The sequence below is a fragment of the Pristis pectinata genome, chromosome 15 (assembly GCF_009764475.1).
Source record: "Pristis pectinata isolate sPriPec2 chromosome 15, sPriPec2.1.pri, whole genome shotgun sequence".
NCBI lineage: Eukaryota > Metazoa > Chordata > Chondrichthyes > Rhinopristiformes > Pristidae > Pristis > Pristis pectinata.
Window position 1 is genome coordinate 17,648,154 of NC_067419.1, and position 16,961 is coordinate 17,665,114.

The following is a 16,961-nucleotide window of genomic DNA, read 5'->3' on the forward strand; positions in this document are numbered from 1 at the left end:
TAGGTAGATGCAGGTAAGAGATAGTGATAGGCAGGTGTGGGGGAGGAGGGGAGAACAGATCCACTAGGGGATGGGTAAAAAGTAAGAAGAGAGAGGAAAAAAGGCTAGGAAAGGGAAGAAGAGAAGAAGCATAGTGGGTGGTTTTTATGGGGAAGGGGAGTGGGGATTACCTAAAGTGGGAGAATTCAATATTCATGCCATTAGGCTGCAAGGTTCCAAGACAGAAAATGAGCTGGCTCCCAAGGTATGAGGTGTAAACTACATATTCTTTAAAGGCTAGCCATTGCTTGTTTACTTTCATACCTTTTAATGAAGTTTCTCAATAGTGTTTCTAGCATTTTCTATTTCAGATTTCCAGCTTCTAGTTTTTTTGATTTTCATTTGCTGTTTTAATATGCATTGATTCTGATTTGAAATAGTTATTAATAAGTGTAACAGAAATCATCAGATAGTTTATAGTTACTGCAGTATATTGGTTATTTTCCCATCCTGATATCTTCTTTTGCTAGCATTTGATTTAAGCAGAAAGAAAGCTAGGATCTGCAGACAGGATTTTGAACACATCAAAAGAAGGAGATACGATTTGTTTAACCACTGCTTTGAGCATGTCTCAGAGAAAATTGATCAAATCTACAAGATGATGTGCCAGAATAGCAGTGCTCAGGTAAGCAGTATTTTCTAAAACTGAGGTTTTTAATCATGATCCTTGTCTAACAAAATCAAACATTTGAAAAAATACTTTGTTTCGTAGGAACAGGAGAAGGCCATTCGGCCCTTCAAGCCTACTCTGCCATTCATCACGATCATAACTGATCTTTTACCTCAATGCCATTTTCCTGCTCTATAAATATTGCTCTTATAGCCAGAAATGCGTAGTTCTCTGTTTTGAATGAAGTTCACCAAGCCTCCACATCCTCTTGCATAGTGATTTCCAAATATTCCCCACCTTCATTAATAAATTTCTCCTCATCTTGGCTCCAAATGGCCTACCCCTTATTTCTGAGACTGCACACTCTGATGTTAGACTCCTCAGCCAGGGAAACTGTCATCCCTGTATCTAGCCTGTCAAGTCCTATAAAAGCTTTGTAAATTTTGATGATATATCCTCTTGTTCTTCTAAACTCCAGAGAATACAGGCATAGTCTACTCAATCTCTCCTTATATGGCAAAGTCGCCACACTTAAAATCATCTTGTGAATATTTCCTCTTTGGCAAGTATTTGCTTTTTTTAGGTAGGGAGACCAAAACAGTACATAATGCTCCAAGTGCCTTCCCACCAAGGCCCTATATAATTGCATCTTCATTCCTGTATTTAAGTTCTCTTGTAATAGAGGCCAACATACCATTTGTCTTCCTAATCACCTGCATATTGGCTTTCAGTTTATCAGGACACCAAGGTCTCTTTGAGCATCAACATTATCCAATCTCTCACCATTTAAAAAAAGATACGCTATTTATTTTGTGCACCAAAATGGATGGCTTCACATTTTTCCACATATTTCATCTGCCACGTTGTTGCTAACTCAGTCAGATTCTTTATATCTGTTGAAGTCTCCTTGCATCCTCCCCTCTATCACACTGCCACATAGCTTTTATTATCAGCAGTGAGTTATTTTTATAAACAGGGAATGTTAATTTATTTTTTCTTGAGTAGATGGGTTCCAGAGACAAGACAATAATTCACTTCATCTTAGAGACTTTGCTGGAATTTGCTAATAAAGCAATATAAACATGGGTTTCAAATTTTCTGTTTTTAATTCTATTCCTAATTCTGTTCCAGGATGTTTTTTTTTGTTGTGAGCAACATTTAGTAAAATAATGTGTTTTCATACTGATATCATGTGGGCCAGCCAATTTCTCATTTAAGTACAGTACACTCTTTCAATATGGAATGGTTGGCAACTGACGTTACTTCCTCCCACAATCCACCTTCCCTCTCTTCCCTCAACAAGACACAGCAGTTAAATGTCAGTCTTTTAGATGATTGTTACCCCACCTCTTATGAAACCAGCTGTCATAAAGCTGTCTCGCACTCTCTTCTGTTCCCTGCTCTCTCTCCTGTCTTGTTCTCTATTTCTCCTCAATTACCATTCTGGTTCCCTTCTACTTTGCTGTCTCTCCAGGTCTGCAGCTCTATCTGGATCAGGATCCAGCATACTGTTGACCCATGTCCACATTCCTTTGAAACTTCTCATTCAGGCCCGGTCACATTTAGGCAGCAGTTTACCTCACAGCTCTGGTGACCCATGTTCAATCCTGACCTCAGGTGCAATCTGTATGGAGTTTGCACATTCTCCCTTTGACCAATATGGGTTTCCCCCAGTTGCTTTGGTTTCCCTGCATCTGCCAAAGATGTCGTGGTAGGTTAATTGGCTACTGTAAATTAATCCTACTGTAAATGGGTAGCAGGAAAATCAGGACGAGTTGATGGGGTATGAGATAGAGTAGGTTAGAGGGAAGTGGGAATGGGATTGGGACTGATGGGAATCTACTGAGAGCCAGCATAGACTCGGTGGGCAGAATGGCCTCCTATGTAGCATGAGAAAAACCTGTAACAGATAGAGAGTCTGGACCAGACAGATCGAGACCCACCAATCTGATTCCTGTTCCTTCTCTCCTCATTCCTTTCCCTTTACAGTATCTAATCCAAAATATCTCATTCTCATGAACATTTAATGATGAGCCACAGTCATCAGTGCTGGTATAAAGAAATGAGAGGTGTGACTGTTGTGCGACTGGAAGTAGTAATAAGAGATAGGATTGGCTGATTACTAGATTTGAAAAGGATGAGAATTTTCATTTGTATTATTAGAGATTAGAAAAGTATTTTTGTTGGACTCAAAAAGTAATGAAATCCTTTGTTAACAGAGCAATTAAAACTGATTACCTCAATTTTTTTAATTTTACAATTATGAATAGATTTAAATAATTTAAGGAGCATAAGAAGGGATTTAGGAGAGTTAGAAGGGGACATGAGGAGGCCTTGGCAAGTAGAGTTAAGGAAAACCCTAAGGCATTCTACACGTATGTGAGGAACAAGAGGATGATTAGGGTGGGAGTAGGACCGCTCAGGGATAAGAGGGGGGGGGGGGAATATGTCTGGAGGTGAAGGAGTTAGGGGAGGTCCTAAATGAATATTTTGCTTCCGTGTTCACCAGGAAGAGGGACTTGGACGAATGTGAAGTTAGCATAGAACAGGCAAATGTGTCGGAGCATGTTGAGGTTAAGAAAGAAGCAGTGTTGGAGCTGCTAAAAAGCATTAGGATAGATAAATCCCTGAGGTTGGACAGGATATACCCTAGGTAGAGAGAAGAGATTGCTGGTGTGTTAGCGATCTTTGAGTCCTCCCTGGCCACAAGAGTGGTACCAGAGGATTGGAGGATGGCAAACGTTCCAGTGTTCAAGAAAGGTAAAAGGGATAATCCTGGGAATTATAGACCAGTGAGTATTACTTCAGTGGTAGGCAAACTATTGGAGAGGATTCTTAGGACAGGATTTATGAGCATTTGGAGAAGCATAGTCTTTTTAGGGATAGTCAGCATGGCTCTGTGAAGGGCAGCTCGTGCCTCACGAGCCTAATAGAGTTTTTTGAGGAAGTGACAAGACAAATTGATGAAAGGTAGTGCGGTGGATGTGGTATATATGGATTTTAGCAAGGCGTTTGACAAGGTTCCCCATGGTAGGCACATTTAGAAAGTCATGAGGTATGGGATCCATGGAAAACTGGCTGTGTGGATTTGAAGTTGGCTTACCCGCAGAAGCAGGGGGTGGTTGTAGAAGGGGAGTATTGGACCTGGAGGTCGGTGACTAGTGGTGTTCCGCAGGGATCTGTTCTAGGACCCCTGCTCTTTGTGATTTTTATAAATGACTTGGATGAAGAAGTGGAAGGATGGGTTGGTAAGTTTGCAAATGACATGAAGGTTGGTGACGTAGTAGATAGTGAAGAAGGTTGTCGTAGGTTGCAACGGGATTTGGACAGGATGCAGAGCTGGGCGGAGAAGTGGCAGATGAAGTTCAATCTGGAGAAGTGTGAAGTGATGCACTTTAGAAAAACCGAACTTGAAGGCAGAGTACATGGTTAATGGCAGGATTCTTAGCAGTGTGGAGGAGCAGAGAGGGATCCAAGTACATAGATCCCTCAAAGTTATCAGTTGGATAGTGCGGTTAAGAAGGCATATGGTATGCTGGCTTTAATTAGCCAGGGGATTGAGTTCAAGAGTCGAGAGGTAATGCTGCAGCTCTACATTTGGAATATTGTGTTCAGTTCTGGTCACCGCATTATAGGAAGGATGTGGAAGCTTTGGAGTGGGTGCAGAGATTTACATGGATGCAACCAGTGTTGGAAAGAATGTCATATAAGGAGAGGTTGAGCGAGTTATGGCTTTTCTCTTTGGAGTGACAGAGGATAAGAGGAGACTTGATAGAGGTATATAAGATTATGAGAGGCATAGACAAAGTGGACAGCCTGCATCTTTTCCCCAGGGTGGTAATGGTCAATACTAGAAGTCACTTGTTTAAGGTGTGTGGAGGAAAGTTCAGGGGAGATGTCGGAGGTAGGTTTTTTTTTACACAGAGTGGTGGAAGCCTGGAATACACTACCAGGGTTGGTGGTAGGGGCCAATACGATAGGGTTATTTAAGAGACTATTAAATAGGTACATGGATGAAAGAAAACTAGAGAGCTATGTGAGGTGAAGTAGAGAGGGGGATAGATTGAATGGGGATAAGGTTTATATAGGTTGGCACAACATCATGGGCTGAAGGGACCGTATTGTGCTGTTCTATTTAACATCTGATATATGAGTATTAATATTTATGAAAAAGAAAGGAAATTTTGTTTTGAACAATGACCAACCTGTTGTTTCAATTCTGTGTAATTAAGGGTTGTCAAGGGTAAACATCCTGATACCAAAGATTAGCTGATGTGAAATGATAAGGTATGTTTGGCGAGGGCATTTTTATCTATTTTCACTGTGCTCAAGGAAATGACACTTAAGGCAATTGGTTATATTCATTTTTGCAAATTTTACTGAGAATTCTCATGTTACTAGGGAATAAATTCTGTATCTTCACATTCATTTCTCTGCACTGCTTTGCTAGGTGAGCTTACCTCATCAATTGCTTTGTTTTGTGAAACATTCTACATAGTTTCAGCCATTTGATGTCATTGAAAAAAATGCAAGTCATTGCTATATTAATTATTGAACATTGAAATTGAATAATCCTGAAAAAGGAATGCTGGGATTGCTGTATGAGTTTTATCCATGCCTATGTGACCTGGTTCAAGATGCACACAGAATTCACGCCCTCATCTTATTTTCATTTCAGTGTATATCCAGTGTATTTGCCTTAGTGCATATCCGCAAGCTCAGATTTGTTAGTATCAGTTCAACAAAGCTAGCACTGACTGAAGCCAAGTATGTACCTATTCAAGAGGAGTGCCCTGTTGCCTGCAACCAGTGATGAAGTTTTTGTTGCTTAGAGGAAACAATGGCAGAGCATGGGCAATAGTTGAGCAACAATGAAGGGATTTTCATTTGGAGTGTGCCAGGAGTGAATTCATAAGGATACGATGAAATTCCACGTGAGGTTTAATGACCTCACGTGGTCAAGGTGATCGTCAGATTCCATTTCTCAACAATCAAAACAGCCTCACATACAGATTTATACATCACTTGCCTTAAGACTATATTTGGCAATCAGGATTACAAACTTTTATTAAAAAAACTTCTTCACAAACTTACATTACTAAAAGTTCACAGTTGCATATTAAAACCTACACACACTGCCAATTTTTCCACTGTGAAAAGCACATCATCTACACTTCCACAAAACCTTAGCTCACACACATCTTTCCAAGAAAGGTGGCATAAATTGGCAACAATAGCAGACTGAAGGGCTCAAGTTCATGTTTATCAATTCACCATGCCGAAACGGAAAGGCCTGGCAATAGGTGTGACCAAAATTTATCCTGCTTAACATATCGGGTGATCACTTTGTGGAACACCTGCAATCAATCCACAGGGGCAACACTGAGCTTCTCATTAAATTCTATTGATATAGGTAGCTTAATTTCTCTCCGTGACATTGGCTCAGCTTGTTTGATGTTTTTTTTAAATCCTTTTTTTCCTCTCTGCAGTTCACAACTCTGTAAATACTCCTATTTACTAGATAACCTTGTTTACAGCTTATCCCCATAGTCACTCCAGTCTTACCCTATGAGAGACATCCGATGTCCCCACCCTTCCTGCAGCTTAACAAGCTCCTTTTGTCGTCTTCCCAGTTCTGACAAAGGGTTTTTGACCTGAAACGTTACTGTTTTTCTTCCCACATATGCAGCTTGTCTTGCTGTTTCCAGCATTTTCTGTTTTTATTTCAGATTTCCAACATCTGCAGCTTTTTTATTTTCAAAGATAAATTGATACTAGTTTTGTCTTGTTACAATGGAATATGTGAATGTGGTTTTATAAGATTACTTGGTTTGGTCTTGAATTCACCAATTGCATTAGGTATACAGTAATTAGCAACAGGAGAGAAATAGAAACCATAGAGTGATTTTTGAAAATGCATTTAGGCACACAATGTAAGGTTGGTGCTGTCTTGACTATCCTTTAATGGCTATGTCTTATTGTACTTGAGAAGGTGGTAGGTAACCATCACTTTCTAGAGCCTTTACTGTCCTTGTAATACTATTTGGTAGGGAGTTCCTCAATACGGACCCAATGGAAATGGAAGAAGTTACATATATTTCCAAGTAAGGATGCTGTGTGATCAGGAGGGGGATACAGTTTTACCTAAGTGTTTGATCACCTTGTACTTCATGGTGGAGGTCACTGGTTTGGTAAGAGCCATTGAAGAAACTTTGTTGAGTTGCAGCAGTAAGTGCCGATGCCTCGGCTCCAGGGTCTTGGGTTTGAGCCTGCCCTTGGTTGCTGTTGATGTGGGAATTTGCATGTTCTCCCTGCAGGATTGGTTTCCTCATACATGCCAAAAATGTGCTGGTATGTAAATTAGCTCCTGTAAATTGCCCCTTAGTGTAGGTAAGTGGTAGAAGAACTAAAGTAGTGTTGATGGGCATGTGAGAGAAAAGGTTGCAGTTGAAAAGGGAATGGGATTATTCTGCTGGGAGCTGGGATGGATGATGTGCCTAATAATCACCTATGTCATAATAATTGTCATTATGTCAACATTTCATTTTGTAGATGGCACATACTGAAAGCATAGTGTACTTGCCTTTGAGGGTGGAGATTTTGTATACTTGCCATTCAAAAACTCTGCTTTGTTCTGGGAGGTATTAACATATTACCCAGGCATTTGGAGAGTATCCCATTGTTCTTATGATATGCTTAGTACACAATGGAAAAATTTGTGAATTAATTGTGTCACTTTATACAATATACTCAGGCTCTGACCTGCTCTTACAGCCATCGAAGTTAGGTACCTGTATTAGTTAAGTTTCTGCTTAAAGGTGTCCACCAGAATATTGGATGGGAGATGCAATGAAGGTCATTCTGTTCAATGTCAAGAGGAAGTGATTAAACTTTATTGTTAAGAGATGGTTGTTGCTCCCCATTTGCACAGAGAAAATGTGCCCATTTCTGAATGTTGCCCAGGTCTTGCAGATGATGAGCACTGACTGGCTCATTCCCTGAGGGATAGAATTCCATTTGAGCTTTTGGTTGTTGCAAGTTTCATGAAGTTGATGTAGCTAGAAAGGAATGGCAGATATTGCTTCCTCTTCCCTCTTTCTCAGTTGCTGGCTAGAACAGAGCCTGTATGATTGCTAGGTTGTGAAAGTTGCAGCAGATGGCAGGGATACTTGCACAGGGTTATTAGTACATGGCACATTCTAAGCGGTTCACGTAGTGGTGTCATTTGTCTGCTCAGTCACATGGCAGATGGGTCTCATTATTATTTGTCATTCTGTTGGTATACCAAGGCTATGGCTGTATGTGAGGAATATGGAGTGGCTACCACTTCTCCCCCAAGTAAACTTTCCTTGAATAATACAACGGCTATAAATGAGAAGGCACAGCGGACTTCATTCAAGAAGTAATCATGACTTTTTCCCCAATTCCAGGGCTAAAACCATCAATAGACTAGATTAAGCTTTTCCCACAGCTATATAGTAACTGTGGAAACAATTGTTGCTACAGCCATCCTATGAGGCAGTGCATGCCGCAAACAAAGTAAACTGAACTGCAGAGCCGGAGGCTTATCCCGGGCTTTTGCCAGTTCAACACTACTGAAGGCCTTTAAAACTTTGTTCAATTTTGTACTTTGCTGCTGAACTTAATGGCCAGCCCAGGAGAAACATGGGACATCAAATGCTGGCATCCGATCACCAGCTTGTCTCTGACCTCTATTCAAAGTGAGAGACAAGCTGACCTACGAGGAGGATATTGCCAGCAAATCTCGCCTGAACAGATGGATAGAGGTAAATATGTTTTGGCTCATTATCTTCTGATTATGATTGCAAGTGAGTTGGACATAATGGGTGTGATATCCCTTTAAGTCCCAGATCATCTCTGGGTTCTGGTGTAGAGTGTTCAATGACACGTGGGTACAACCAATCACGCCCTTTACCATAGAAATCACATTCTGGAAACTTCAAGTGCACTCTGCCAGTTGATATCAGCCCAAGGAGGAGGAAATAAACTCCTCTTTCCTTCATAAGAAAACATCTGCCTTAAAGCAGTGGTACACAGCAAATTGTAAGCTGGAACATGTCTCCCAATAGTAGCCTGGCCCCTGTTACTTTGACTGCTACTGGTAAGGTAGTTCCAGCCAATCTGAGTGGCTGCGGTTCTGGGAGTAGCATTTGGCAAATCTTCTTCACACTTTTTGAGGTTCACAAACATTGCTGTTCTGTCATGTTAATGAGGGATGTGTGTTTCCAGAAAGCTCATTGATAAAGCCTGCTGGTCAGAGTCCTAGTTCTTATCTGGCAGGTAAGTGTGCTTGCTGGGTAATCTCAAAGAGCCTATGAGTGTGTTCACTATAGCCCCCATCGCTACAGAACTACAGTAAACTCAAAACCCCAAGTTGATCATCAGCATTTCATTACGATGTCTGAAACTCCAACAATCTTACAATGAAAATTGAACAAAAATCCCTGCAGTTTCTTAATGCTTGGCCTAGTTGGATCATCCCAGCCCAGTTTGGAATTGATATCAATGAATATTGCATGACAATAGATGACACAATCTACCTAAATACTCCAGTGTGTGCATAATTTATATACTTTCACTCAGTAATATGAATTGTATTAAAAATGAGTATTTGCAGATCATGAGTGAAATTGGGAATGTGCTATTGCAGACCCAATTTCAAGGCTGTGATTCAAGTAAGGAGCAGCTCTCTTATTCGACAGAAACATTATGCTGTTTTTCCTTTTAAGTAATTGAGGAAATATTCATAAGATGCATCTAACCATATGATATTCATTGTTCACACTTGATTGATGCAGTGTCTCAGATAAGGACAACAAATGTAAGAACTTCTTGTTTGAGTTTTGCTAATATTCTTGCTGGTACTTAATGTAAAAAAAAAACTGGGGGATGGAGGAGGAGGAGGAGGAGGGATTAGAAATAATGAAAAAGAAAGAAAATGTCAAAACTTAAATACAATCAGAACCAGAAAATTTAAGACTGATTAGTTATGTTAGTTTTTTTCCATATATACCTGAAGATTACAGTTTAACTTCAGATAAAAATTACCATATGGGAATAATTTTAAACAAATGTTTAGATGTATATCAAACAGAAGACTTGAAACTGATTCTTCGTTTCACATTATGTGAATGATATAATTTTTGCTGTCACTATTGTACAAGGCTGTGATCACTCCTATATGTTCATTATTCCTCCGTTCTAATCAGGAAAATTCCCCTTTAAGTATCTAACTTAATGAAATTTAAAAGACATCCCATCCCTTCCTAGGCATTCCTCAGTCCTGAGAACTCTGAAGAGCCTTACTTGGATGGTATTGGTTACAACTGTGTGGCTCCAGGGAAACGATTCATGCCTATGGATAACTTGTCGGGAGGAGAAAAGTCTGTGGCAGCATTGGCACTGCTTTTTGCCATTCACAGGTAGACTGATAATTTGCTAATTTACTTGTAATTCAGAACAATTTTTCCTTGTATCCATTTTTCTTGCTTCCCCTTGAATTCAGTTTGCCTCAGCTGATTTCACAGTGGTGAGTTCAACATTCCAACCACTTTAACAATATTGAGACGAGTTGCATCTACAAATTCAACAATGGGTACGATGGGATGGCCATTACTTGGTCTGTTACCAGTAAGAACACAAAATTAAATAGATCAAGCAGGTTTAGAGGAAATAGCAGGTTGTTTAAAGGAGTTGGTGTAGTCTTGGTGATTAATAGAATCCCATCATCAGTGAGATGTGTAGACTTTGGGTAGTATTAGGAGATAGGAAAAAAAAATTAAGATTAATTGGTCACTGTTAGTTGCCTCCAGTATGTAGATGAGTAGAAGAACTTGGGCCAAGTTGCTGAGAATGTGGGGAAAAATAAAAACATGGAATTGAAGTAGGATTAGTGTAAATGGGTGATGGCCGACACAGACGTGGTGGACTGAAGGTCCTGTTCCTTGGCTGAATCTGTGTGACTATGGAGAATTGAATACATCAGCTGTTAAGTGGGAAAATTCATAAATATATAAATTTGACAAACAGGAAAAAAACTATTGCATATCCCAGCAAATGGTGTTATGCCAATAATAAGTGTTAAAACAGTTGGAGTGACAAACTGGCTGTATGGAAAGTACCTTGTGCGATATCAAATGCACAAAACATTTTTACAAAGAAAAAATATAGTCAGAAGCTAGATAAATTTAAAAATGGATAATAAAAAGTAATTTAACATTTTCATTTACATCAGTATTTACAGTGAAATATGTACCAGCATAGACATTCAAAAGAACTAATATTGAATTGGGCAGAAGGATTTGCTATATTTGCTCTTACAATACTTTTAAAAGTTATCTTGATTCAAGAACTTCTTTAAATCAGAAAATTATGCATGCCACTGTGCTATTTAAGAATGGTAAGAGGAAAATAGAATTGTAGACTGGTATGCCAAATATTTATTGTAGGGAAGATACTAGGGTTTATATCTAAGGATATAGAGCAATTTTCAGTTGAACTGAGAGCCAGCATTAATTTGTAGAAAGTAGGTTGTGTCTGTCAGTTAAGTAGACTTCCAAAAAGCTATGATGCTCGAGGAACTCAGCAGGCCAGGCAGCATCCGTGAGAAAAGCAGGCGGTCAACGTTTTGGGTCAGGACCCTTCTTCAGGACTGAAGATAGGAAAAGCAGAGCAGTGATAGGTGGACAAGGGGTGGGGGGGGGGAGAGGGTGTGTGGAGGGAAATCACCTGTCACTGCTCTGCTTTTCCCTCCCATATATTGGGCTTCCCCTTTTCCCATCTTCAGCTGAAGTGAGTGGAATTGATTGCAGTTTATTGATCTGGCTGGAAAACTGGCTTAGCAGCACGAAATAGTGTGGGAATAATGGGCAAATACTCAAATTGGCAGGTTGTGACTAGTGGGTTCCAAGTTGGATTTGTTCACCATATTGATAAATGACTTGGATTTATGGCTTTCTCTTCCATCATCTAAGTTTGCCGGTGGCATTGGAAACATCTTCTGTGTCTCCCAGAGGTCCTGGTTTCCTGCACTGGTTGGGCCAATGCTAGTACTACACAGATGGACTTCTCATGGAGTCCAATGGGCAGTGCAAACGTAAGCAAGCTTTTCTACCTGTTGAACCAGCACCAGGTAAATGTTGGTGTATGCACAGAGGTCCCATTCAAATGAATGGAACAAATCAGTTATTGGGAGAAAGGTAAGCAAAGCTTTTTAAAATTAAATTTGTCTTTAATTGGTCACATGTTGAATATTTGTGTGCACTAAAGATGTTCACAAAAATTAAAATATATTGACGGTTTTGACAGCCAGGTAGCTTCAGAGGAGCAGGCCTCTGGCTGTCAGAGCCATTTCTATGTAACTGGCTGCTTGTGGAATGATGGAATGCAGTATAAGTTGCCTCAGCAGAGTGCTGTTGAATCAGTGCTCCACTATGTTGACCATTTGGAAGCAGCACAAAATGCCAAGTGCACAGAATAGATTTTTGGTAATAGACATTGAAGTACCCCACCAAGAGTAGCTTAGGTAGTACTATCACTAACCAAGTTCGAAAAGATATGGGTGTCATACGGGGCCTTCAGCAGGTGGTGAGTTGTCCAACATGAGGGATAAACCCACTTGACCTCACTCACCTATGTCTATGTGCGCAGTCCTGGTGGAGGCAAAGTCTCATTTTCAAACAGAGGATACCCTCCATCATACTTTGTAGCACTAGAATCATGCTAAATTGGGAAAGGCTTTGAACAGATCCAACAACTCAAAACTAAAAATCCATGAAGGTGGTGTGGACTTTACTATCAGCAGGAATGTATCCAACACATTCTGCAGACTCATGGCTCAACTTATTCATCACTTTACAGTTACTATAAAGTGAGGGAATTTGCCCTGATTCAATGAACATTAGAGGGTATGCTGAGAGCAGCACTAAGAATACCTAAAAAAAAATGACAATGACTTCACAACACAAGGCTACGTGCTTTTTTCTGATTTACCCACCCACCCCCCCCCCCACCCACTTTTTTGTTGAAAAACTTCGGCAACCTACCTTGAAGGAAATGTTGCATAGATTTACTGGAATGATACCTAGATTCTAGAGATTACGACAACATTCCAGAAATGAGGGCTGTATTCCTGAAATTTAAAAGATTTAGCTCTTTAAATCAAAGTTTTCAAGAGAATCTGATGGGGTGAACAGAAAACTATTTCCTGTTAGGGTGTCTAGTCCTAGGGAGTGTGGTCTTAAAAATTAGAGCCATGATTGGTAAATTTTAAACCTAAGGTTTTTAATAATCAAGGCCTGTGTGGGAAAAGTTTATATGGCATTAGGTCAGATCAGCCCCACTGTGATCTCAGTGAATTAGTTGATGGATTAAAATAATCTACTTCCATTCCTATGTTCATGAAAGAAAGGAAAACAATTTTTAAGAAAAAAACATTTAAACAGCTCTTTATCTGTTTCAGTTATCGGCCAGCCCCTTTTTTTGTGCTTGATGAAGTTGATGCTGCTTTGGACAACACAAACATTGGAAAAGTAAGTCTTGTGTGCTGTAAAGTGGGTTTTCTAGCAATCACTATAATTAATTTGACAAAGAATTCTCAATATTCCAATTTGGCAAAGTGAATAATATCTTTGTAGCAATTGAAAATTTTGAGACTGTAAAATTTAGGACTACATAGAATTACATCTATTACCAGAATATTCCAGCAACTAAATGCAAGGGATTCATGACCCTTTGCACTGTTTAACACAGCCATATAGAATGCTGCAGCTTGAAGCAACATTGCACATCTTTGATGCGTGAATGCTGAATCTTTGTAAATCCAGCAATTATTGACCTACAGCTTATAAGGGGAAAAATCTAAACGCATTTTAAATCCATGAAAGATGATGTTTTTACTAAAGTTAAAGTTTGCAAAAGGGAGGAGCAACATACTTCAGTTTTCCGCTTAAATATTGCTGAGAACAAGGGCTTATACTTCCATCTCTCATTTAAAGGAATAACCTCGAGCAATAAATTATAATTGCAATAGAGTACATTAAGATCAAAAGACTGAACTGCTTAGAGCATTTTAACCTTATGAAAAAACCAGATGTACCAAATTTAGTTCTTTGAAACAGATAGTAAAGTAGGATTATGCAAAAAAAAATAGATTACAGTCAGAAGCAGAGATACTTCATGCTTGGAGCAGGTTTTTTGTGATTGAGAAGTTCCTAAGGAAAGTGGATGTGGTGGGTGGAGAGAAATGTTAGTGAAGAATAACTTTGGGTAATAATGAATCCATAACCACCTAGTATGTGCCAGATTTTTCTTAACTTTGCCCATGCAAGGAATTAGTATTATCATTGTTTGGGTGGGAAAATGTTAAAAATTGCACCATTTCCAGGATCAGCTGACCACGTAGGAGCTGTACAGTCTCACCTGTCATTTTTAAAGACAACTTCTGTTCTTATGCTCAGGTTACAAATTATATCCGAGAACAATCCAAGAAGGATTTTCAAGTGATTGTGATCTCACTAAAAGAAGAATTCTATTCAAAAGCTGATGCATTAATTGGAGTATATCCAGAGGTACAGTTCTGATCAGGAAGTTTATATATTTAAATAATTTTTGAGGTACTGTTTTGTGTAAATTTATTGATTTGCTATATGGGACTGATTCAGATCAGATCTGGCAGTTCAAACTGGGTCTCCATAAGCAACTGTGGACTATCAACAGCAGAAAAAAACAAATTTGTAAGCTCTTGGCCCAGCTTATCCCTTTCAATCATTACAACCAAGCCAGGGGATCCACCCTTATTCTATGAGGAGGCAGTAGGGCATACAGCATGGCATCAGGTATACCTGAAAATGAGGCACCAACCTGGTGAAGCTACAGCACAGGACTTGATGCATGCTAAACAGATCTCACAACCATCGGATCATATCAAAAACGTAAGTCCTGCCACATCTAGTCATCAAATAGCTAATGAGAGAAGCAACTCTATGAACATCCCCATCCTCAATAATGGGCGGGCCCAGAATGTGAGACAGAACAATTCAACCAAAAGTACTAAGTAGATGATCCATTCTTTCCAAGATTTGCACCATCACAGAAGCCAGTTTTCACTCACTCCATGTGTTATCAAGAAATGGCTAAGAGCACTACAGCATAGAATAGGGGACCAGATAAGATCCTTGCTGCGGTACTGAAGACTTGTGCTTCAGAGCTAGCTGCTCCTCTGGTCAAGCTGTTCCACTGCAGCCAACACTGCCATCCACCTGTTAGTATCAAAACTTGTCCAGAATGTCCTGTTCATAGAAAGCAGAACAAATGGATGGTGTAATCAATGATGACATCAAGCAGCACTTGATTTCCCACAACTTGCTGATAAGTACTAAATTTAGATTGCCAGGACCACTCAGCTTTAGACCTCATTACTTCCTTGATCCAAACACAAACCAAAGGAGCTGAATGACAGAGGTGAGATGAGAGTGACGGTTCTTGACATTGGCAGTATTTGACTGAGTGTAGCATCAATGAGCCTGGGTAACACTGAAGTCAAAGGATATCAAGAGGGAAACTTTTTAATGCTTCTGCTTCTTGGAGATAGAACTGCTGCCTCATGGCTCCAGTGACCTGGGTTCAACCCTCATCTCTGGTGCCATGAAGTTTACATTTCCTCCCCATAATTGCATGGGTTTTGTCTGTGTCCTCCAGTTTCCTCCCACATCCCAATGTGTGGGTTGGTAGGTTAATTAATCATTGTACTGTATGTAGGTTTGTGTGTAGGTTAGTGGTAGAATCTGGGGTGGGGGTTGGGGAGAGAGTAGTTTATGGGAATGTGAAGAATAAAATAAGATTGGCGAAGGGGATGATTGGCAGAGACTCAGTGGGCTGAAGGGTTTCTGTGCTGTATGATTCTATGACATAATGGCATTGGAAGAGTATCTTCACTAGATGAGCTACAGCGATTCATGAAGGTGACTCATCAAGGTTAAGTAGGGACAGGCAGTAAATGGTGGATTTGCCAGCAACCTTCCCAAAACAATAATTAACAATATTAGATCTTAACATTTCCCCAAGGTGGCAAGTTCTTCTTGATGCACAAATTAGGATTCTTTGGCATCCATCTAGCAGCCCCTGTTGACACATACTAATGGGCCATAATATTTCCTCCACTATTTCATCCAAGGTTGAAATCAGAGAGGTGTAGCTTGGAAATAGACCCTTTAACCCCAGTCCATGCTAACATCAAGTACCCGTTCAGAGGTTTATATTTGTATTTCCTCACTCACAGCCTACTCTGAAGTTGTACAGTAGATAAATGAAACATACTAAAATAGTGAAACATTGAAAAATGTTGACGTTTAGTTTCTGTTGCAGCAAGGGGAATGCATGTCCAGTCGACTTTTGACCTTCGACCTTACCCTTTATCCAGAAAATACCAAATTGGAAGACGAGCAACAGCCAAGGCAGGAAGAGTAACATAGTATATACTTTGGTTTACTATAAAAACAATGAGTTGAGCTAAACAGTTGCATTTTACATGTTACCTTTAAACACTGTGGTTATGGTTTGCAACTCTGTTGAATAAGGAATTATTGTTGTACTCCCATTCAAATATTTTGCATGTTTTGGTTGCTCTAAAAATTTAAGGACAAAAGAAATAAGAAGCCATTTAATTGATGTAAGTTTGACTTTACAACTAGCCCATAGTTGCTACTTGACTATCAGATAAGGTTCAGTTCCTCCAGCAAACCCCCACCCTCCTCAAAAACGGGTCAGTTGAATAAACGATACATAATGCAGATTGTTAATCAATTTCAGAAAATGATTTCAAATCTTTTAGGTAAACCAGATCAGGCAGTTTTAGGCAAAATAACATTTTGCAGTTACTTTGAGAATAAAGAAAATTTCTGTTGGCCAACTGCCAGTTCAAGTCAGAATATGACATTGTGTAGGAGAACAATATTGTGCTTAGTACAGGGAATCCAATGATCACATTTATCCCGAGTTGCCATAAAATGAAATGCAATAATAATGGGAGTTATGCAAAATGTTTTGAAGATAGATAAAATTACTGCAATGAGTTGTTAATAATATGGTAGTATTTCAGCATTAGGAAAAAAAAAGGATAAAGTGATGCATGAAGAACTCTCTTAATGTATAAAAATCACATTCTTACCAGGTTTACTGTTGATACTTGCTCCCTTACAAAGATTGCCATTTTGTCTTCCCCTTGCATGAACCTGGTTTAGTTGCCACGATGCCAGCTACAAATTCATACAAACTTCTACAACGGGGTTCAGAT

The 16,961-nt window shown here is 39.6% G+C and overlaps 1 protein-coding gene across 1 annotated transcript in view; it reads left to right on the forward strand.

Annotated features, from left to right (window-relative positions):
• The window catches only part of LOC127578540 (structural maintenance of chromosomes protein 1B-like), a 66,646-nt gene extending 50,511 nt beyond the window's left edge, over positions 1 to 16,135 (forward strand). The window contains exons 21-25 of the mRNA XM_052030690.1: positions 510 to 664; positions 9,941 to 10,092; positions 13,131 to 13,200; positions 14,128 to 14,238; positions 16,034 to 16,135. Of these exons, the coding sequence (XP_051886650.1) occupies positions 510 to 664; positions 9,941 to 10,092; positions 13,131 to 13,200; positions 14,128 to 14,238; positions 16,034 to 16,135 (590 nt within the window). The remainder of the gene's footprint in view (positions 1 to 509; positions 665 to 9,940; positions 10,093 to 13,130; positions 13,201 to 14,127; positions 14,239 to 16,033) is intronic.
• Positions 16,136 to 16,961: the final 826 nt, after the last annotated feature.